Source organism: Buteo buteo, chromosome 18, assembly GCF_964188355.1.
Source record: "Buteo buteo chromosome 18, bButBut1.hap1.1, whole genome shotgun sequence".
NCBI classification, from domain to species: Eukaryota; Metazoa; Chordata; class Aves; order Accipitriformes; family Accipitridae; genus Buteo; species Buteo buteo.
In genome coordinates, this window is record NC_134188.1 from 15,307,246 (window position 1) to 15,331,825 (window position 24,580).

Consider the following 24,580-nt stretch of genomic DNA (forward strand, 5'->3'; position numbering starts at 1 on the left):
CTGGCCTGACGGGCCCTTCGGCCCCCCGCCTCACCTGGCGGTGACGGGGCGGCCGCGCCCCGGGCCGGCCCCGGACTCCCGGGGCTGTTACGGCGCGGGGCGAAGCGGGGGCTGGGGGCGAGGGGCAGCGGGGGCTGGGAGGGAGGTCGGCCGGGCCGGGCCGGGCCGGGCCGCCTGACGCACTTTCTCCCGATCCCGCTGCGATTTCACTGGCTCTGGAGCTTCCCCCTGCGTTTACGCGTCGTGGATCTGAAAAGCCGGTTCCTAAAGGGACGAGACATCTAGAGAAATACCTTCTATTAGATAAAACGGGGCGGGGGGTGGGGGGGCAAAACTGCCGGGAAAACGGCTTCAGGAAGTGGGAGTTTTAAATACAGAAAAACTTTTGTCATTTAACCACATAGTAACATCGACGTGAACGTGTAGCCATTCAGAGCATTGTCATCGAGGAGCACATCCTTCCTCGTAAGAAAGCGAGGCAATTTCTACCTGAATTCGTGCAGAGAGAAGGCCACCCCCATCATAAAACTGGAGAACAGCCAGGTTCATAACTAGTTAGTAAATAAGCTTCCACCAAAACAGTGGTACAGAACATGTACGTGTCGCTTGCAGGGATCCACGATCAAATAGGCAAAAGTCTGTTCGTGGCTTTTGCTTGAAGGGTAACATAGGCCATTATCATCCTGAGAGGAAGTAAAAAAAAAAAAGTATTAGCGACAACATGGATACCCATGAGAGAATTGGTAAAATCTGAATGAAATGTATCACTTTGTTCCCATTGTAACTTTTTCTTTCATGGCAAAACAGAACAAATACACCATAGTTCATTTAAGCGGCATTGTGACTCCATGAGGATCTCGACACTACAAAATGCACGGCATTCTAAATGCACAGTTCTGTCTGCATAGTTCCAATAACCCTGAGGCAAATGTAATATTAATACAAAATGTGAAGTTAAACATGTAAGCATGTATTTACACAATTAGAGCCTAAAATACGGATGATTAAATATCCAAGGGTCCAGTCATGTTTCCTTTGAAACAGAAAAATGTTCAGGGACTCTATGCTAATACATAAAGCTGTTCTATCAGGAATTCTTTTTCATTTAACATTTGCTAATGCATCTGTTCAGTTTCAAATATTTGCATTTAAGGAAAACCCTCATTACAGCTCTTATTAACAACTTTAAACTGTTCTTGAAAACATTTTGTGTGCCAGTCCTCAGAAAGAGCTTGAAGGGAGTCTAGGCACCTAGCTCCAAAATCCTCATTCTGAAAAAACACGTTCAGCTGACAACCAACACTACAAGAACTGGGCTCTTCAATTTAACATCCTAAGTCTGCACATGTCAACAAAAGCTTCAGCATTGACAGGGCAGCACAGCTTGACACACGCTTCAAATCCAGTAAGGATCCAGAAACTAGATGGGGGGATTTTTGGAGGGTTAATTTTTTTTTATTATTATTATTATTCATTCAGTCTGGTAATTGAGCATCTAAAAGATCAACAAATACATAGCTGACACCTCCACCTCCTTTCTTTTAAAACATGTAAGGGTTTCCTCCTGCTCCCAGACACCTTTATACAACAGTTGAAGAGATGTAGGTTCTGTACCACTTTTTTGCCTGAGGGAAATTCCTATATTGCCTATATTGTCCATTTTCTCCAGGAAAATTTTAAACTCCTGACTACAGACTATTCCAGATTAGAGGCACATCTCTCACATTCTTTTGTTGAAGCTGTCTTCCTTTCCATAAAATAATCCATCTTTTTTTTTTGGACCAAGGAAACATGAAAACTGTAACCTCTCTCAGTGGTTAAGGCAGTCAGCTTAGAAGGAAAAGGTCTGTGTTCCAATTTCTGCTCCAAGGACCATTTGTGAATTTTATCCAGTAGCTGTTACTGGCACCCCATTTTCTCTCCTGTTATTTCAAAGAGGATGAACCTTCTACTATGTGTTCTGGTGTCTTCCTTTGGGGGATTATTCAAGACCATAAATCTTAAATTAAGATAAGCACTACCAAAAAAAGCATTGTTTAAGACAGGTAGACATTTGATAATGTTTATTCACAGCATTTTCCGATGGCAGTCAAATGCGGCACGCTAAAAATAACATTCTATTTTTAAGCAACGCAGCATACAAGCTCTGTAGCTCCGATTTTAAGATGCCTAGCTCTCTTCAGGTGTTTTTTAGGGATACATGTGTATCAAACACTGGATTCTCAACTGCAGTAAGGAGAGCAAGCTTTAAGATTTTACAGTTCTCAGCATCACAATGCCTTTGGAGTTCGACCCAAAAATAACCTAAGCTCATGCACGAAACCAAAAAAAAAACCAAGGGAAGACCAACATCAAGATGTGATTGCTCATTAAACATTTTTCCTATTGCTACTGAAGGTCCCACTCCTGCAGTCCTTATGGAATCAACTGATGTCAGTAGAGGTTTTAACTGTTTAAAGGCAGTGTTAGCACACTGAACATTTGTGCAACAACTCAAGAACAAAAAAGAGTTAAGTTCTGGTGATGAGGCATTCCAAGGAACTCCAGAATACACCAAACCTGGTATCAGAAAAATAATAAATATACTCTAATTAAATGAAAAGGGTCCTTAAATTTATTTTAATTAGTAAAAGAGGTCATAAACCCCCTAAAATACTTGAGCATAAAGGCTCCGGCATTTACACAGGCTTACTCTGGTTTTTAGAGCAATAGGGTGCACATAAACCAATTAAGAATCATACCAATTTCATCTGCAGTGTGGACTTTGGTTCAGACATGCAGGGGGTGTAATGATTGATTTATTGATGTTAGAGTAGGATAATTTTATTTTTTCTTTGTAGGAACACAGATAATCAGCTGATGATTTAAGAGTACATATGCATAGCATAATGCATAGCATTATACAGAAATAAAGATACTGCTGAACATCTCTCAAAACTGCATCATTTAACTAACAAAGTTGGGGTTTTTAATACTTTCTGAATAAACTATGCATTACAGTGATTTCTAACACTGCCATAGTTCCGGCTCAGGTAAAGAAAGTTCCAAAACACCAGTTAGCATCAAAATACTTCAGCTGTAACAACATTTCATTATGTGCAAGCCCCAAAGCTCTCAAGGGTATTTGGAGTTCAACAGAGTACTTGGTCACAAGATTGAAAATTATTTCTCTTTGATGCCCAGGTCTATCGAGTCTTGATGTTAAACAGATCTACAGGCATTTATAACTACACCTTGAAATATTTACATCTCTAATAGCATGCTTTTTTAGATACTGTTTCCAAAACAAGGGCTTCTTAGCCACAGCTTAGAAACCTAATAAAAAGGAAGGGATTGTTTCAGGATGATGTTACATAGTTTTTAATTCGTGATTCCATTTGTACTGGTGCAAATACACAAGTATATTTATTTGTCCATTTATTAATCCAGCTTGCAAAAATGTGTGTTCTTCTAGCTTCTCAGCTGCTCTTCAAGTCACTTTTACCAGAACAGCTTTTTTTTAAATTTATATCAGGCTAAGAGGGGTATGTCCATTTCTTTCAGATACAAACCAAGAAAACAGCTTAAAAATTAGCAGCTTAACATTAAGATTATAATAACACACTCTACAGTTATTTACCAAATGAACTCAGAAACTAAATCTACTGCAGAAACGTACTTATCTCCTTGAGAGAAACTTTTCATCACAAGCACAAAATATTTGTGCTCCAGTAGGTGGCTTTCCTGTAATTTCCAAGCAGAGTTTAAAGAGTTTTGATCCACAGAGCCATCAAAAAATCTCAACATACCAGTTTAAGCCTTTCTCTATTCTGAGAGAAAATTCTTCAGGATGTTCTTTAATGGAAACCAGAATTTCACAATTCTCCTTCACCTCAAAATTTTCAGAATGTGCAGTAAAGCCCAATTTTCCCCCAAGGCTACAGGGAGGATAGGCTGCTCTGTATTTACACTGGATCATCTTTTGTCCATCCACTTTTTGTTTTCAAAAAGTTGCAAAAGTTCGTCTTTTTTTCTTTTCTTGTTTTTTAATACTGATGATATTTAATGTATGGCAAAGACAGTTAGGGGAGCTCTTAAATATCATGCATCTACCTAAACATAGAAATCTGCAAAGTTCACATCAATCATTTGATTCAGAGATGGGGAGGAGACTAATAACAGAAGAACGTCAAGTTATCAGGGGTTTGCTTTTTTATTTTATTTTTATTACTGTCTGCAGCCTAGTAGAAAGGTAAATTTTGATACACCCATAAAGTGCTTATTTTCAAAAACCTTTCAAAACCCTTTTATGAATCACACATAGTACCTAAAAGATGATGACCCACAGATAAACAAATGGGCTATTGGCAACTTACAGGGAGGTTTGTGCAGTCTGAAATGACATCAGCTAGTTCTTTTGAAAGTGGGTATGTTATCTGACATTTAATTATTACATATTCTGGTTACTCAAGAAGAATTTGGAGTAGTTCATCCTACTATAACAATTAAATGACAGATATGCTGAATCTAGTAAACATGCAGCCAGTTCTCAAACTTATCTTGATGGTAAGTGTATGATTTTGCAAGAGAAACAGATAAGAATGAGACTTGACAAGGGAGGGGAAAAGAGGTTAGCAGTCATCTCACCATCCCAGCCTTTTTGTATACTAAACTTCCTTGCAGTCTGTACAGAAACAGATGCAATACAAGCTATTCAGAAAGTTTCTAGCAACATTTCTAAAACCAGAACTATACAAAGTCAAAAGTGGATTCTTAATCCTTACTGCTATCACAAGTAGATCTAAAACCATAATTATTCAAGCCTAAAGATACGTTTTTTTCATAAACTAGTTTCTGGATGACTACTATGACTTCAAGTGTAATCGAGTAAAACTATTTTTAGTGAGCTACCAAATAAAACTTTAGTTGGTGGTTACTGATGAAGAGTTAGTAAAGAGGACAAGAAAGCAGGATGAGACCAGGGAAAGAGTTCATGAATAAAAAATGACAACGACTATGGAAAAATAGCCCTTTAAAATGGAATATTAAGCTTTCATTATATAAATTTCAATTCATTATTTTCATGTTATGCATGTTACCTCAAAAAAAATCCTGTACTAAAAAATCATTAATACTTACATATGCAGACACTCTGAAGACTGTAGAAATTATACATATTTCTTTTGTTTCAGGATTCTTTTGAACACTGAAATACAGGGGAATAATACATACTTAATATGTACAGTAAGCACTGATTATTAGAATCCTTCATTTAATAAATACTTTTATAACATATGCACTGTGTTCTCACTCAAATTTGATCAAGTTCAAATTAAGAGTATCGGGTTTGTGTGGCAAGGTTTTGGTAGCAGGGAGGGTACAGGGGTGACTTCTGTGAGAAGCTGCTAGAAGCTTCCCCCATGTCCTACAGAGCCAATGCCAGCTGGCTCCAAGATGGACCCGCCACTGGCCAAGGCCGAGCCCATCAGTGACGGTGGTAGCGCCTCTGGGATAACAGATTTAAGAAGGGGGAAAAAAACCTGCTCAGTTGCAGCCAGGAGAGAGGACCAAGAACATGTGAGAAGCAACTATGCAGACACTAAGTGAAGAAAGGAAAGGGAGGAGGTGCTCCAGGCACCGGAGCAGAGATTCCCCTGCAGCCCGTGGGGAAGACCATGGTAAGGCAGGCTGTCCCCCTGCAGCCCAGGGAGGTCCACGGGGGAGCAGATCTCCACCTGCAGCCCGGGGAGGACCCCACGCCGGAGCAGGTGGGTGCCCGAAGGAGGCTGTGACCCCATGGGAAGCCCACACTGGAGCAGGCTCCTGGCAGGACCTGTGGCCCCATGGAGAGAGGAGCCCACGCTGGAGCAGGTTTGCTGGCAGGACTTGTGACCCCGCGGGGGACCCACGCTGGAGCAGTCTGTGCCTAAAGGACTGCAGCCCATGGAAGGGACCCACACTGGAGTAGTTCATGAAGAACTGCAGCCCCTGGGAAGGACCCACGTTGGAGAAGTTTGTGGAGGACTGTCTCCCGTGGGAGGGACCCCACGCTGGAGCAGGGGAAGAGTGTGAGGAGTCCTGGCCCTGAAGAGGAAGGAGCGGCAGAGACAACGTGTGATGAACTGACCCCAACCCCCATTCCCCGTCCCCCTGTGCTGCTGGGGGGAGGAGGTAGAGAAAATCAGGAGTGGAGTTGAGCTGGGAGGAAGGGAGGGGTGGGGGAAAGTGTTTTAAGACTTAGCTTTTATTTCTCATTATCCTACTCTGATTTGATTGGTAATAAATTAAACTAATTTCCCCAAGTCGAGTCTGTTTTGCCTGTGACAGTAATTGGTGAGTGATCTCTCCCTGTCCTTATCTCAACCCACAAGCCTTTCATTATATTTTCTCTCCCCTGTCCAGCTGGGGAGGGGAGTGATAGAGCAGCTTTGGTGGGCAGCCGGCGTCCAGCCAGGGCCAACCCACCACAAACTCATGTCACATTGATCATGAAAAGGTACGTTGACCATAGATAACGTGGTCATTTTACTGAAAACTATTGAACGTATCTAGTCATCTGAGTTCGTTTTGCTGTTTCCAGCTACTAAATCACAGCAATATTACCGAGGCCTAGATGACTCCAATATAAAGTTTGCATTTTGATAGCTATGAAAAGTAATTCAGCTAAACATTTTGTAAAAATTGTTTCATATACTCTTTGAGAAAAAAACCTGTGAAGTAAAGTGCACCTTAATACAGAGTACAAGAAGCAACAGTAGTACTGGTGAAGAAATGCAGACTTTAGCTCATTTTTAATTAATATATAATTATAGTATAGGTTCATTTTTCCTCCTTTGGAATGTTGTATATATAGACAGCTATGCAACTTAGGATGACATTAGTTCTGAATTTTTACATATATCTAGACTGTGTTTGTTGTGAAGACTGCCATTTCTTTCATCACAGTTACTAATAACACTAAGATATTATTGCAAAGCATCCAGGCATCTCAACATATTTTGAATTTAAGTATTTTGAAATCTGTCATTTTTCCTCAGGTCTGCTTTAAGTGATGCTTACATTTCTTCATAAATTAGATCATGTAACTTCTATTATTTTATCTAATCTCACAGATTCCTATTTACATTAACTCACTGTGGAGCAGTTAAGCCTTATGAATTCCATACTTATACAGTTCCAAGAAATGCATAGCTCAAAACCTGCCTTGTCACAAACGGATTCAGTTCCCTGGAAAGGTCCCAATATAGCCAAGTTGCTAGAGGATGTGTGTTAAACACAGCCCAGTTGTACACCGCACCAGCTCCAAGTTGTCTGTGACAGCAGTCCCCTATTACCACTGCTTTTGCAAAGCTTCTTTTTATAAGAACAAACAAACCCCAAATCAACCAACATAATCTTTGTTGATTCAGTCTCTCCAACCAATAAAAGAAATTGACTTTCAGATTAACTGATTTCATCTGTAGAGTAATGACACAGTCATGTATGAATTAAGCCTATAGTGTGAAGTTGATCTTTCCTGTGGTGAGTCAGTAACGAGGCTTTCTCAGAATTTTTTGTTGCAGCTGACATGTTGATATACTCAACAGTGGATTAAGACAGCATTGCTGAAACTGGTACTGGCCCCAGTTGTCTGCCTTACCACCCCTCTAGAGATTACTGCCTTCCCAGCAGGGACAGCTCAACTGGTTCATGACTCAGCTTCTGAACCACTGCAGTTTACAGACTAGCATATTAAGATAAACTAACACGGATGTCAGTTTATGCTAATGTACCGGGCTGTAAACTCCAGCAGTTCAGAAACTGTTTAACCATCTCTGCTAAAAGAGTGACAATTTTCAGAACAAGGTATGGAGGGTTAGTGGTGTGAGCGCTTTCTACCACATATCACCACCTCCTAAAGCTACAGTTGTATTAAGTTATTCTGGCTTCATATTCTTGTGTCTGAAAACAATGCTTTCAGTTTCTGGTTTCTTAATTTTTATGTTATATATATCTAGGATACCAAAGTAAGGGATGACAGAGGATAAGCCTTCCTATTTATTCCACTGCCTTGAGAAATATTCCCCTTGTGGTTAGCTTCCTGTAAGTCATTTGTCAGACTGAGTGTTTATTTCTAGTACTTTGGTTAATTTTTAAGGCAAAATAATATATCTGCCAAAATCGGATGAGATTCTTCCCTTGCCAACTTGAAAGAAACCAGGAGGTTGCCTTTGACAAGCTCATTTGCTCTATTTCTTTTTTTGTTTTCCCTAAAAGGTTTTAGAAAAAACTACATTCTCTTCTTGAAGAGGATAGTATTTCCTTAAAAATGGTCTTAATACCCCCCTTTGTTCTTTCAAATTGTTAACTTCTAAACTATTCATTTAATATGGTAGTTCCTTCATCTTTTTAATGTGCATCTATTCTCTTTTTATGAAAAGCAAACTTCCTCATCATCTCTCAATTCGCCTTGGGTTCTATTTATATCCTAACCTTACTGGCAATATTTTATTAGCCTTTCCAAACATTAAAAGAACAACTCAAGGCTTTTGCATAAATTCATGTAATATGGGGGAAAGGGCATGGCGATGGCAAAGAAGAAAGAAGAGAACAATGACTACAAGATACTACAGCAGCTGTCACCGTGGAGAGATACTGTCAGAAAAATCAGGGGTTAAGTATAGAAGACAAGGTTTATCAATAAAGATTCATAGATTATATTTTAATTAACAAGTTTTTGTCATGTAAATGTATTCTTTAACTAAACCAAAAATACTACAACAAGGATTTTGAAATTATTTAGGTTACATAGGATGTGACACTTAATGCTAAAATTTTGGATGGATTCAACTGGTCACAGAATAATTACTGCTGGATTAGTAACAGACAACAAGTTGTGCATTAATTCATTAGGAAGCAATTATTACTCTTTTTACAAAGGAGAAAATGTCGGCCATTTAATAGTTGTATTTGGAAGTCCCTAGCTGTGCTTGTAAAATATCTAGAGCAGTTAATTTCAAAAGATTATTGCGTTCTCTGGTAATAAAGCAATATACATGGAAATGCTTTAATGAAATGAAATCTCAAGCCTTTTTACACTATTTTGAACACTAGTGCCTTGGAGTTAGAACTCAGGAAAGGCCAGAAGAAAGGCTATAGGAAAGTGGGGAAAAGTTCATAAGAGGCTTGCCACTCCTGGCACTAAAGAGACTTTTGTGGAACTCTTCATGCCAAGGCTCTTTTCTATAAGAAAAACTGTTACAGGACCAAAGTGTGGTGGTTTACACCTCTACAAGCATATCATGATTAGATTAAGTTCATCTGTGGGGGCTAGTTTTTCAATGCACATCAGATAGCAGCTAATAATTATTGTACTATCCATTTGGTTTTCACCAAGTGTTCTGAGCCCTCAAGACATAAAAATTGAAGCTTAAGAAGAGTACAGTTTACAGAATTCTTTAATACCACAAAAAGTTTTTACTATCACTTTACAAAGAGTAGAAAGTATCCAATGTGACTGCAGTCCAAGATGAAAAGAAACCAGACAGAGGATAGCAGTCTAGAAAAGAAGAATTTAAGGAATATTTGATATTCAACAGGAATTTGAAGGTGAACTGGTTGGTAAACAGAATTTAAGAGACCACTACTCTCATTAGCAATTGTTTACTGAAAATAAGAGGCCATAAGAAAGTAATTTTCATTGCTTTATGTTCTGGTGTAATTTATGCAAAAATGAAGTAAGTAACAGTGCAGAGCATGGACTAGAAACTAGAAATTAAGTCAAGACTGTGGCATGAGTATCCGTCTTCAGTGCTGCATTGCTTATTCTTTCAGTGGCTTTTTCTGTCTTAAGATGGTGGTAACAAAACATCATTTTGGATAAACTGGGGGTGGGGGGAAATGAGACAAAGCAGGAGACAACTATGTGAAGGGGAACGGAAAGTCTGAAATGTCAAGATCAAAAGCTTTCTCATGGGACTGACAGAGAGCTTAATATCAGAGGAGCAAGATAAAAGATTTAGTTAAATTATTAGTTTCTTTTTCAACTGCTAGTCAGTGTTAACGCCAGCTCCACTGGCAATGAGAAACCAGAAGACATTTATAGGCACAGAAATGGAGAGACACATGGTAGATAAATATTGAAGATCAGTTATGTCACATGACTGAGTAGATGTACTTCAAAACTTTAGAGGATAGAAAGCAAGCTGCCAACTGGAAAAAAACAAAACAAAACAAAAAACCACCCAAACACCAAAAACCAGAGGAATGGATCTTGAAAAGTTTTCTCCTGATATTGTATAAAGGACAGAAGTAGCACACGCGAAAAATCACAGACACATATAAAGGGTCAATAGGGAACAGGTTGAGGGTATAGCAAAAGCAAACCTTGAAAGCAGGATGAAATTGTGGGGACGATTTTGGCAGCTTTTTTTTTTTTTTTCCAGGTAACAAGAACTACTTGACATCCTTATCAAATTTTACAGCAGGAAAAGGAAAAAGAGGGGGAAAAGGTTTAAGGAGATAGGAAGGTAAAGAAAAGGAGTGGCTTAGAACAAAACTTGAAAATGTTTAGGAGAAAACAACTCAACAGCAAAGGAAAGCAATAAAGTGAAGGAACTGATTGGATCTGTGCTTTGTCCTAGGTCAATTCAACAACACAAGAGCAGAAGCAGCTCTAGTCAATGCAGAGTCAACTAAGGCCAAGGATTAAGGTAACAAACAGCTTGTTTCAAGTGCAGAGTGAACAATTTAGAAGAAAGGGGAGTGTAGAGCTGAAGCACTGATAGATCCTTTTATGTCATATTCTCTATTTCTGAAGAACCCACTTGATTTCCATCTATGTATGGTATGAAAATAACAAAACTAATCACACTAATAAGAAAGCTCTGGTGACTAATCACAGTATTCAAATTAATACATGCAGCAATCTAAGTTAATTATTTCTAAAAAATCTTCTTGGAATATTGATAACGCTCAATTTCTCTGTTTCAGTGGTTTCTCTAAAAGTATCAACTGTTCTACTGCTACTTTGGGAAACAGCACATGACTAAATCAACTTGCACCCTGAAAAGTGCTGACCATTAGAAAATCTGAAAGCTGCTTAGAAGTTACTAAAGATATATAAGCTTCTTTGGTTAAGTATTATGAAAAAAATTCCCAAAACCAGCCAAATATTTTTTTTTTAATAATTTGTTTGGATATAGTAATCTATACACAAGTGCTATACAAGTAAAGAAATATTCAGGTGTTTAAGAATCACTGGGTCTAATCCTTTCACTGTATCTTTGTTCAGACATATAAATTTTACTCTTACGTTTATCCAAAGACATTTTAAGAACAGTCAATGATGAATACATCTTACACGATTTTTCACCTAATATGCTTGTGTATAACCTTAAAATAGGAGTCAATTGGTCATCACACCATTCCAAATAGAACTGAGAAGGAAGAAAAATATCAGTTCCTACTTTAAGCAATTTGAAGCCTTTGTAGTGTACATTGTAGTGCATTACTTAGTATCCACATTATCAGAGTTCTTCTACTATCTCTCATTTCAGAGGTCTGCAATTGCTTTCCATTGTTCAGGTTAATATTGTTCTTTATACTACCCCACAAATACTTACTGTGAGTGGCAAAGTATAATATAATATAAAATTTTGGTAATATTATTGATGATCTTCATATTCCCATTAGCTTAACTATGAATGAGTCTTTGCATAACCGAAAACTACATTCCATTTCCCACTAACCAGGAAATAAGAAATTTTGTCAATTGGAGAAGTCAGCATATGGACAAATCAAAACAGGGCAAAAAATTGCCTGTTTTTTCTGAATTTGAACCTCTGATCAATCACCTCTAATCTCAAGAAAAAAAATACATAAAATTCCAAATGATTCCATACACCAGACCTAGCAAAAATGTGTGTTAGTCCACTGCATCTTGTTAACAGCCAGATTCTCTCACCCTTAGCTTTATGCAGTGAGAAGTGTATTTGTGGAATTAAGAATGCCAAAATCCAATTGTATTTAAAAAAAAAAAAATCAGCTGGAATAAAATACATACAGAACTAAAAATTACAACTGAAGTACTTCAATTTTTAAATCCTAAACCAAAAGCAGCTTGAAAGTAGTCTAACTATACATCCAAGACTTAACTGTTGATATTTTATCAATGACATTGGCAACACAATCTGGTTCCAATGCCATGCCATGTTTTCAGTAGACAATTACAGAAACAAAAATCTTTAAAATGGGAGTTGAATTATAAAACATCAATGTCCATATATGTAGTATAAAAAAAATTTTTATGTGGGACAGATGCCATTAAAATTGCATATATTTTTCCATTGAACTATTACCATTGTTACATGGTATTTTGATAGTTGAAGACAAATAAGCATGCAGATTGATCAAATAACAGCCCCATTTTTGAAGCAGTAATGAGCAATAAATTTATACAATAAATTGACACAAAGTATCTATGCACAGCACATACATATACAATTGTATAAACCAGAAAACACTTACCTCACCAAGTCTTTATATAAAGCTTTTGTAGTTTCTAAGTATGGGCCAACTACATCTTCAAACTGGCAAAGAGTTCCTCCAATGCAAAGATGCTTAAAAAGACAGAATAGAAATTCCTTGCGATCCAGTTGACTGAATAAGTCATAATGGTCTGAATCTTCAAGAAGCAAGACCTTGCGGAACAAGAAAATAACGAAGAAGTTGAATAGATGAAAATTTCTTATTTGAGATTAAGTTTATAAACAATGCAACTACTTTGCTGTATGTCACACAGAGTTTATGTCTAATGCATCTTCCAATGATGCAATTATGTTCAAAATTTATAGATACAATATAAAGCAGAATCACTGTCAGATTTGTGCCCACAAGACATAAGGGAAGATTTTTCAAGAGTCTTGTTATTCACTGGTTAATTGCTCATCATGCTAATGAAATAATCAATAATCTGAAAATAATCTAGCTATATTTGGCATGTTGATCACTGGCAATTAGTTTGTCTTTGGTAACATTGCCTACATTTGCTTTTTTACTTTAAGTTTTCACAGTTATCTCACATTTGTAAAGGAATCCCAAGGATCTCCCAGAGGAGATGCCTCAAACGCACATCATTCTTTACTGCAGACTCTAGTGAGCCTTTATCTGTAGCCTGGATTAACCAGACATGCTATCCAGCTGCCTCCATGCATCCCACCTGCTTTTTGCTGCAATATTATGTGAACACAGAGGACTTGCTAGATTAGTTCCAACAATGCACACTGTAAGGGTGGACAGGAATTGTAACTCAGTATGGCTTCAAGATGTTTGAGTCACATCAGCCAAACTGCAGATGCCAACTCAGGCAAACTGGTCAAAGCTACACATGAACTTACCGCTCTCTGGCCCTCTTTATAACATTACTACACAACCTGAGTAAAAAGGGGTCAGGGCAGCAACTGTTGTTGATGGCCACCTCATATGTATCCCACCCCCTTCTTGGTTGAAGCAAGAGAAGACCTGGCAGGTAGGAAAGAAACGTGGCGTTTTGCAGCTGAGGGCCACCCTCCAACACCAGCAGACAGACAGTTTGCTGCCCCCTACAGTCTACTGTCCTAGGGCGCTGACTAATTTAATGTGAAGATTTGACGTCATTCCTGGAAGATTTTGACTCTTAATTCTTTCTGCCGTCTTAGGTTGTACGAGTAGGAATCACATTCATTTCAAACAAACGTGAATCCTTCAACTTGTAAATGCAGACACACACATCCCTTCTAAGGGAAGGAAACTGGAGAGACTGAAACCCCAATGATTTCTTATTTAAAATGATGCCTGTCACTTCCCTACATCAAATATACTTAATTTTCAGAAAAAAATTCACACGCACCCAGCTTATAAATAAATACATAGTATTTTTAACTGCTAGGCTACAAACCACATCTGAAATTCAAACATGAGCTTGAGTTCTCTCGTTTTCCCAGAACTTTACAAGACAGACCAGTATTTCAGGCCACATCCTGTAACCAGTGTCACTGGTTCAAATACATTGCCTTCAAAGGGTTTGCCAAGTGCAAATGAGTGCAACTCTATAATTATTAAGTACTTATGTTGATTATATATACAAGGAAGAGCAAAATCCAGTTCTCCCACACTATGCTTTGCTAATGCTAAACAAACATAAGTTAAAAAAAATGTTTTAGTTTATGAAGCTTCAAAAGAAACACAGTGAAGACATATGTTAATTAAGAAGGTAGCACTGTCAGAGAGATTCTTTTTCAGAATAATCTGCTCTCTGACACCTCCACTGGGGTACAACAAACAGTTTTTTACCTTGCACGCCTGTTCAGGAGTTATATTTAGTCTTTTTCCAGTGTTACACTGAAAAATAATTTCCCTTTTCATAGTTTCCTCTCCTTGGTTTCAGTGAAAATACATGAAGATGACTTTCCTTAAATGCCTTCACATATGATATGGTCAGCATTCCCGGCTAGGAATGCTTCAGGATGTAGCTATTGACTACATTCAATTTCTTCAACTACCTGGAAGGTTGGATGAACCCACAGCTCTGGGTATCACGGGACCTTTCCATTGGCACCACTTGTTTTCCCCTCCTAGGCAAATGAGTAGCTGCATTTCTGCCCCCACCCCCACCCCCAAGCACTGACTACCTGAGACAAGGGTGGGTAGAAGAAGTTTTTACCTTTTTCTCCCACCTGAAAAGGAAAGAAGGCCCATCTGGAAAACAGCCATTGCTTTCACACATTCAGGCACTGCAGTACCTCAGTCATTTCTATCACGTGGCTATTGATGGCCATTTTTACCATGGAAAGCATGTATTGTCAGAAAAAAAACCCACTGAAAAATGTGTCCTTATGGTACCTAATAGAGTATGAAAAATCATAAGACATTATTCATTGCTATACTCACCTTCCTTAATTCATCAGAGATGAGAATATCATCATAATAGTCATCATAACATTTCACAATAGCTCCAGTTTCTCTAACAACTCCTTCAGAGTATAGCCGATCAAAAAATGACATGGAAATCTGTGTACAGGGCACCACCGTAGCTTCAATTTTTGTCACTCTGGAACCTGGAATATAGAGGAAGGCTTCACTCCAAGTCTCTTGCAATAAATAAAATAGGAGAATTTCCATGAACTAATGGTTTTACAGTAATTTGTAATTCGATACAGTGTGGAAATAATCAACTTTTCTAAACGGTTGTGTGACATATTCTTTAAAAAAATACAGATCACAAACTCAATGACTCAATCACACAGTCCCTCAAAAACAAAGAAAGCTAGGAAAGAAACAAGCGTAAAGAAAACATTAAATTCATCTGAATGCTACCCTCCATTAAGACTCATGTGTTTGCTCCCCCTGTCGGTAATACTATCAACAGAAACAAGTAATAGATGAAACACCCTGGTGAACTTAACATCATGTTAGGTTACACCCTTAGAAAATCATATTCCACAGCTTAAGCCTTAAAGAATCTGAGAACAAATACCAAATTTGGCGTGATGAAGTACTAAAGTCAATAGCTGCTAACAGCACCCCACAAAGTAAAAACCAAAATGAACACAGCCCTGATGAATTTTTGGTTTCTTATTATATCTGAACTTTCTGAAAAGTTATTTTGTAGCTACTGTAAGCTTTACTAACCAGTTATTTCAGAAGTGCTATTATAGTACTTCCTGTATGAATCTGGACTATTATCTCTATAATCATTAAGTGCAGAGTACATTTTTCTACAATTTTTATGTTTTCTGTGCTTGCAAGTTATTCAAGGCCTGATCCTGTTGCTCGTAGACATCTAGTGCCATTTGAGATGCCCTACAGTATTTTCCTTAATGAGGTATCAGTTCATAAGGGCACATATCTTCTCTATATACAGTGTTACATCTACGAATCTGTATGTGTGGTGTTAGATAAATTATGGCATATCAAATAGCATTATACTCCATGTTTAAGAAGCCTTGGACTCAGTCCAGTTCCATCTGCTCTCTACAGTCCAAGTGCTCAGACCAAATGTTAGAATGTATTCTCTACTCATCTCCAAGCCCCCCTGAACGCCTTTCAAAGTGCTTCCGAACAGGAGAGGGGAGGAGAGCACAAGTGAGCATGAGCATGCATGAACATGCAACACAAAGGCAATGTGTCTTGGCAGAGATAATATTCACAGCTTTCCATGAGTTACTCTTATCTTTTCTCCTCTGTAGGTTCCCTTGATGGGAGACTGGTCAACACCATCACAATGTCAAAAGGCTTTTGACCATACAATTAAAGATAAAATGAAGTGGTGTCCTGACAAACAGACCTAAAGGATCGCTAAAGACTAGTATGTAGGAAATGTCCAGATTTCACTCTAGATGACAGTATTTCAGGAACAGAACCATGCCAAAAAGGGATGTATGAACCACAATGCTTCCAAGAGCACCTATCATTTCATCTGATCCTAATCTTTGCAAGTGTAGCATAACCTAACATTTCTCTTGCCCCCACACTTCCAAAAAGTCCTTGGGATTTCTTCCCTATATGAGCATTTTGCTATCAAAACACAGGTAAACTGTAATACCTACCTGATCAACACTAAGAAAAAAATTAAAGAGAAGTTACAAGTTGATGGCTTGAAGATATGTCTACTTAAGATAAAAATACTGGCATGAAATTTTATAATTATTTTATTTGCCCAATGTGATATAAAGAGAATCAGCTATAGAGAAAAGCGCAGCATTTAATTGCTTGGTTTCACATCTACAGCTATGGTTATGAAAAAGGGTACCTTTTACTAAAGAAAAAAGGTTCAGGACATTCTCTTACCTGTCCACATAGTGACTATCAAAAAATAATCAAATTATGTAACTAAAATCACAAGTCACAGAAAACCTATCTTACAGCCTCACAACCTAAGAAAAAAATCAAACTGATTTTTATTTATTTATTTATTCATTTATGCTTTCTCCCACCCCTCACCTCCAGACTCCTCTAACTTCTAATTCTCCAGCTTCCTTTCACAGGGATAGAATTTAAATCAGCCTCTAACAGAAATTATTTTGTAAAGACCTATGAATCAAAAACTGAATCAACACCAATAACAATCAATGTTAAATGACTTGAGAAAAAAGAAACATCTTACATTTTCCCAGTTATTGAGCTCAAGGTATAAGAAATTGAGCTATTTATAGGCCTTCAAACTGTTATGCTTTTATTGGGTCGGGGGTGAGGAAAAGAGACACACTTCTGCTCTGAAACAAGATCTTATGAAAACTTTGATGAGGAAAAAAATAATCAAGAATTTTGTAATTTATTCAGTAGTTCAGAAAACCAAACTATAAATGGAAAAGTTTAAATATACTGGAAGCTCCTATTCTCCATTTGAGAGGTGAGATTTGAAATTGGAGATTCAGAATTTCCTGGAAAAGAGTGACCAGTTTTAATAACACTGTAAAAGTGAGCAATAAAATAGGAAGAAGAAATGCCTTGACAACTCTGCAAGTGGAAAACAAAGAGCTGAGAAGTACTGAAGCAGATTAAGCTTCTTAGAACAGTTAGCTCTGGAATATCTATAAAGTGCTACCAATATACTTTTAAATGAACACTTTGCATATCTAGTATAGGGTAGATAAACCCCAGATTAGGTATATTTAGAATTCCTCCAAAGTTTAAGAAAGATTTTTACCTCAGGGAAAATTTTACAACTTACCATTTACAAAACAGTTTATATAGAACTTACATAATACAAGTTCAGTGCTCTGTACTAAAAAGATGGTATTTCAAAAGTAAAAGGTGCAGGTTGATGATTTATAGGTTCAAATAAGATCTAAAATTTTTGCAAATTATAACCTATAACAGTAGTCTAAAAAATTGCTGATTTAAGATTACTTTCCAGATTTTAAAAGCCCATTCCAAAGACAGCAATTGTTAGAGCTTCAAGTATATATGGCAACTCAAGAATCTTTCTTAAGCAAACACTGAATTTCTATTTACACAAAGACAGTAACCCTATCCCTTTGAAGATAACTTTTCAAGTGTTAATTGAGCTTAAACAGATACAGTCCTGCCTCTCCAAGACTGCTGACAGGTGCAAGGCCAGTAGTGTGTCCAAGGAAAAATTACTATTTAGTTTTCATCACAGCTATTTAAAAATACAAGTCTCAAGACATAAGTTGGTATGCATCAAATTTTGCTGCTTCTATTTTAGAAATATGAGAGTAACAGGTGAAAGGGGAGCTTAAAGTACATGACAGAACTATCAGGTACTCTGCCATGCAGCCGCCAAGAGGGGAAAAAAATACCCCTACTACAACAGGCAAAAAATTGTGGTGTGAGAATAGGTAATTAAGTATCTGCATGATCAGATGAAGCAGACTAGAGAATATCCTTGTGTACTGTTTACCTAAAATGTTATATTTCAAGTAATGTTAAAGCTGGAGACCTTGAGATGATGTACTATTGTGGGATGCTACCAGGAATCCCAACACGTGGGGGAGCTGAGAAGAGAGGTAGATGTTGCATTCCTTGGGGACCCCCTGTTTTATGCCACCTTTTGATCTAACAGATGGAGACTGAGGATATTACAGTCTGATAATATTAAGGTGAGGATGAAAAGCAGTCAAGAGAAGAAAAAAATGAGATTAGACACAGGAAAAAAACAAAGTAATAAAGAACTTTTAGAAACAGATTTTAGGAAAAGGAGATACACAAGTAAGAGAGAAGAGGTAGAGATAAATATGAAAGTGAAACCATGAATTAAAAAGAAAAATAAATTCTTAATGACAAGGTAAAAGGGGACCACGGCCTGGAAAAAGACAAAAGGATTATGAAAACAAACTATCTCATAAAGTAATGTTATATTGATGTTTTATATAATGCTAACATTTTTTTGTAGGTCCATATATACTTTCAGCCCAAGCTCATGGCAGGGAGGAGAAGGGAGGTTTTTAAGAACCTATCTAAACCCCACTTATATTATGCATCCAAAATATCTCCCCTCTGCAAAAAAGCCCTATTTGCAAGAGAATGAATACAGTATTCAAATCAACCTAGGTTATGTAATTTTCTTAATATTTTCTAAAAAGAAAAATAAGCCCATTTCCAGTATTTTCTTTCAAGAACAGGAACTTGTTTTTAAAAGAGTTACTCCACAGTGATAAGTAAATGATATATCTGGCTTAATATATTGGCATGTCTGAAGAAGAAAATACTAGAAGATCATTTTTTACCTTCTCCCACTCAAAGCTAATTCTTACTATATTTTAAAAAAATGCACATGAAGACTAAGTATAGAAAAATGTGCCAACATTCCTCACCAAAAATAGGCAAAGAATGGGAAGATGAAATTTTAAGAGCAAATGGGGTATACCAGCTGTTCAGGATTTAGAAAGGGAACCCTTCCAGTCCTTGGAACAAAATGCATTACTTCTGTGCTCAGAAAGACTGAGCAGAATAAGGAGTTAAGCTGGGATACTTGGCAAGTGAGCCTCCACTCTTAACACAAGGTATGTAACCTACTGACCTTCACTACAGGGACTGGCAAGTCACAGGCTAGACTGATAGCCTAAAAAAATTCTTGCCTAAAGCAGGAAAAGGTTTACCCATGGTTCAAAATATATTTATTTTCTTTTTGCTTGCTAGAGTGAAAAAGAGGTACCTGAAGAGGAACTGGAGATATTTTTTGCATCTTATATATTCCAATTGTTTTAACAGCCAGATACAGTGTTTGGAAAATGAATTTTGCTGACAAAAAGGTGGCCATGTCTAGTGTCATTGTATATAGTGGGGAAAACGTATGCCAATTCCAGAGAGTTGAAATAGAAAAGTTAGAAAATTCCCAAAGCTCCATTAAATATTTACACACAGTAAAGTATCTGCAGACAAATGAAGAGAACTGAGGACTTCCCACAAGCCCCTTTTAAAATATTCCTATTAAGGAAAGTCACTTAGTGATATCAGAGTTCACATTATGCATAAAATCCCATTACATTATCACATACAATTTTCATGAAAATTTGCGTGTCATTTACAAAATCAAAAATACAATTTCAAAGTGGTGCCATAAAATCATGTGCTATTTGCTTTTGGTCTTTCTCCTTTAGTGTCTCATCTCCATCTACAGACATAAGTGTTATAAGCAGTTAATGACATGGCAACAAACTAGAAGTCAACCTCGTGCTACGATTGCAACTAGAGCAACCTATCACATGGCTCTCTTTCTGCACCTAGATCACTTTTGTTGTGCAGATAGCATATTTACACAAGCGTGGGGGTGTGCTCTATCTAATCTTCTGCTCTCTCAACTTTAATGTGTAACAGAGCAATAATCTCAGATCTGTCCTAAGCTGGTTGCATCTATAGAAGAGTGTCTTTCTCCAAATATTATCTGAATAAGGTAGTACTATAATTCCACAATTAATGCAGTTGATTATATCTGGATACACGATCAGGTCAACTGGATGTTTAAAAACACTTCTAGTAGCTTGGTTTATGGATCGACACAGGGGTCAAGGAAAAAAAAGTGTAAAATATGACAATTTAGTAACAAACTATGTAAGAATCTTTTCTTATTATTTAGTAAAAGAAGTAATTCTTTAAGCTATTTCAACCAGATGAAGATACACATATATGAACTGTCATTATTACAAAATGGTAACTTAGAGAAAAATAGTTACAACAGAGACTTTTTTATTTAAGATTAATTTATTCTAAATTTACCCAATGTAGTCCATTGTCCTGAAGCTGAGAGCAACTTTAAACTGGAGTTCACATTTTGGTCATTAAAAAATGCCTATAATATTCAAATAAGAGAATACAAGTTAATGAAATGAAACATAAAATCATCCTTTATAATGTCTTGGATACTTTCAAAGTAAATTATAAGGATCCAATTAGTAAGTAGATTCTGTATGATCTTTCAGTTTGGATACTAAATATCACACCACTAAATACATGTTATGTAGCCAGCATCTTTTATATATTCAAGATATCTTCATGTACATATTTTTATATGCAGTATTAAGGTTTTACAGTAAACCGCTTTTAGTCCAAGAACACACAAATAAGATGTATGAAATCCTTGGAGGTACAGAAAATGGAAGAGGAGATGAAACAATTCTATCTCTGCATGCAATGTTGTTGAAGTAAAAAATGAAATGCTACGTATGATTGTAAAATTTACATTTTGTAAATAAATTTGAAGCTTGGAGAAGTGTAGAGACACACAAAAATTATTAAACAGATACAGAAGAAATCCATAAGTTATTGAAGGGATGGAGAAGTTGTTCCACAGTAAGATTTGAAGTATTCAGTCTTATTGATTTATCAATTTAAAAAAGGAGACATCCATAGTAATATTGGTAGCTGACAAGTTTAAATCATAGATAAGCCAATTAAGAAAACCCACACTTATGTATATGTATACAAGCATAGTGAATAATCATTGATGAAGCTGCTAAGAAAATGATGGATTTTTCAGTCTTTGCATCACCAAATCTCTTTACCACCTCTCTGGGATACAGAGAGATCAGACTATATAATATAATGGTCCCTTTGTTCTCAATTAATTCACAGCTACTCAGAGTTCATAATTTCATAGTGATATTTTTACATTTTTAATTCAAAAGAGACAAGCATTGAGAAGGTAATGCAAATTTTGTAAACTTCAATCATTTGAAATGTTTATCAGTGGGAGATGAAATATTGGTATATTTCTGTGTGAATTTCTTCAAAATACAAAGAGGCTGAATTCTTTATCGAGGATAACAATATAAAGTAGACATACAACCAAGCAAGGAGTTGTTTTTAAAACAACAGATGTAAAAAAACCCCTGCTTTTAAAACCAAAAATTTTTTTTTTTTCTGTCTGCAAATAGATGAACAGATCTGACTTCGCAGACAACAAAAGTGGAGGACACAAAATCAGGAAAAGACTTGAGTCTCAAAAAGCTTAGAGCCCAAAACTCCAGTATAACACAATGGTATCCAATGAATTTTAAAATCTTGTATTTTCTCATATATGGTGCATATGCATGTCTAATTGCACAGTGTATTTCCTGTGACAAAGCAGTAATAGCTGTGAGCAAGAGTACCAACTGCATGTACGCTGTTTAAAGTCTCCCCTGGGTAGACTTTCCAACATTAAATGTGGTGGCCAAGATCAGCATCCAGTTCAGATTCCCACTCTTGGAAATCTTGGATGACTAAATTGTTCCTTCTTAAAGAAGAGTAACATTAGTACAGACTGAAATATTTTTACTGGACAATACCGTTAACCCACAAAGTAAGACTTGAGCACCACACCTAAATCACCTGCTTTCAAGGAGACAGCAAACAGGCGAAGAACATGCTAACACTGCTACAATGTTTGCCATTATGCAGTTTTCCAATAGCTATAATTTCATGGAAAAAAGTCAACTTAAAATATAAAGGACTTAGAACTACCATAACAAATTCATCCTTTTGATAGGGCTTAAACTGCTGGTCAAAACTGAATGCTTGTGCTGTCATCCTGCCTTGCATGGACCTGAAACAGAAAAAGGGAGATTAAATATTCTGCAGACATACTAGGTACTTACCTGCTCTGCAATTTTGCCTAGGTACACTACATAAAGTCCTATTCTGACCAATAATTATACTTTTTTTTTTTTTCATTCTCACTCACAACCGCCTCCCACCCTTCCTGGGAGGGGTGGGGAAGCACAACGGCTGCTCGAGCAGCATCAGAGCAACGCTGAGAAGCTGAAATAGGTGTTGGCGAACTCTGGAAGACAAGGATAAGTACCGTGCACCTCAGAACAAGCGTTTTACGTGCCTGAAAAATACTGAGGAGACTTCCAGCTAAGGGGGTGAGGTGAGACAGACACGGACTCGCCGCCACTTCAGAGCGGGAGCCCTGAGGGCGCCGTGAGGGCCCCAGCCCTCACACCGCCCGCCCTTTCCCTCCCTCCCACCCTCCTCTCATCGCTCCCCGCCACCCCCAGCGAGGCGCCTCTTGCAGCGGGATTTCCCCCTCCCACCATTTGAGGAGTCGGTCCTGGACGTCCCTGTCCTCCAAGCAGGGGAAAGCTTTCTGGGGCAGGGAGCGGAAAACGAAGCCCGCCACGCAGCGCCGATCCCCGGCGGACATCTTCCAGGGCCGGCGGCGCCTCGGCGGTTGCCGTGGAAACGGCGCCGCGCGGGCGGTGCTCTGCCGGCGCGCTCCCGCCGCGGGGCTCGGCCCCGCTCCCCAGAGTTCCGCCGCTCCCCAGTGAGGGCCGCAGGACACCGCTGTCCCCCTTCTGACAGGATTTCTTTGATTTTTACCTATACAATCCCCTAATTAAACATCAGCCTTCTCCCTCCTCCCCTCTGCTCCTGTCTAAGCCCCGGGAAAACTCAGGGTTGTCGAAGGAGAGCCTAGCAGACCGGCATGCGAAGGCAGGGACTACCGTTGCTGGCTTAATCAATGCCACCCCCAATAACTTAATGCCAAAACGAATTATGAGAAGCGCAAAGTTATGAATTATGAAGCTCTAATGAATCAGGGCTGCTTCTTGCTTCCCAGGGTGTTGAGCCATTTGGGAATAGCGAGGCCCAAGCTCTTCCCGGTGGAAAATTTAAGGAAATTACATTGTTACTTAAGGAAGCTATTTTTAAAAGTCCAGTAAAGCAAGAGACACCTTGCAAAATTTGGGGAATTTCCTGCCCTTTGCAGGGAAAGCAGTGAGATTTTAAGGCTGCGGCGCGTCTCGTGCTATACCCTTTAGCAATCCACCCCCCTCCAAAACCAGCTCTCACTTTGCCGTAAATCTCCCAAAAAGTAATTTTCCCATTAATCTGTTGCTCGGGCTAAACAGCAGACCCATTTCTAAGAGGTTTAGCAGTGGTTTTGTTTGTTTCTAATAAAAAAAAATATTCAGCTGAATCCCATTCAATTTGATTAGAAAGCAGAAGAGAAAGGTGCAGCGTGCCGTGACAGCAGGGAGGAAAGCTGAAACTGCTGACATGCACTCCCCTGTCTCATCAGCCCCCAAAAGACATCCTACAGATTTAACTTGTAAGACATGTTAGTCAAACAGGCTTGTACCAAAGGAATCCAGAAGAAATAGATCATAAGCCTGTTAAGAAACCCTGTTTTAACATAGTTTCAGTAGAATTCATCGCTCACTACATACTCATTAAATTTTGTAAAAGAGTGCTTACACCAGCGGGCTGCAGTTCAGCAGATCAAGTTATTGTGTAGCAGCTATGTGACATTTAAGGAGCCGTTCCCCTGTATCTCCTCTATCCTGTTTTCTCCACACACTTCTATTTTTTTTCCCCAAGAAATTTTACTTACACGTAAACAATAGAAAATAAAGCTACCCTATACTTCAAGATGTTTCAATGGTAGAGACAGTTCAAGAGGGAATAAAGAAGTGTGCCTTTCTTCTTAGTATTTAAATATGATCTAAACAGGAGGCACCTGAACCATTATTGTAACCTTATTCTCAACACGTCTCCACCTACTCCAGCACTACCCCATCTGTTAAATTCCTCTTGCCACTAATAATACTAGCCAGAGATTAAATAGCCGAAGTGAAAGAACTGGTTTGGGCAGGGAGTGATGCGTAGCAACAACTACCAAACACATAAATTTTTA

General features: G+C 38.0%; 1 protein-coding gene across 2 annotated transcripts; it reads right to left on the reverse strand.

Annotated features, from left to right (window-relative positions):
- Positions 1-317: 317 nt before the first annotated feature.
- CFAP300 (cilia and flagella associated protein 300) lies at positions 318-23,193 on the reverse strand. 2 transcript variants are annotated; one of them, XM_075050433.1, is made up of 7 exons: positions 22,977-23,193; positions 22,402-22,483; positions 20,677-20,749; positions 14,887-15,053; positions 12,487-12,659; positions 5,119-5,185; positions 318-683 (listed from the first exon to the last, which is right to left on the reverse strand). In XM_075050433.1, exons 1-7 carry the CDS (start codon positions 23,084-23,086, stop codon positions 552-554), a joined length of 804 nt encoding a protein of 267 aa, XP_074906534.1. In that variant the 5' UTR covers positions 23,087-23,193; the 3' UTR covers positions 318-551. The 2 variants fall into 2 exon arrangements, with proteins under 2 accessions (XP_074906534.1, XP_074906533.1); XM_075050432.1 differs by lacking the exons at positions 5,119-5,185; positions 12,487-12,659.
- Between the last annotated feature and the right edge of the window lie 1,387 nt (positions 23,194-24,580).

What these genes read in the sequence shown, in the direction of transcription:
- CFAP300 (XM_075050433.1), bottom strand. Translation starts at nt 23,086, where the DNA reads ATGTCCGCCGGGGATCGGCGCTGCGTGGCGGGCTTCGTTTTCCGCTCC. An exon ending in CAGGACCGACTCCTCAAATG is followed by an intron (nt 22,484 to 22,976) that starts GTGGGAGGGGGA and finishes TTTCTGTTTCAG; the next exon opens with GTCCATGCAAGGCAGGATGA. An exon ending in AAAAGGATGAATTTGTTATG is followed by an intron (nt 20,750 to 22,401) that starts GTAGTTCTAAGT and finishes TGAATATTATAG; the next exon opens with GCATTTTTTAATGACCAAAA.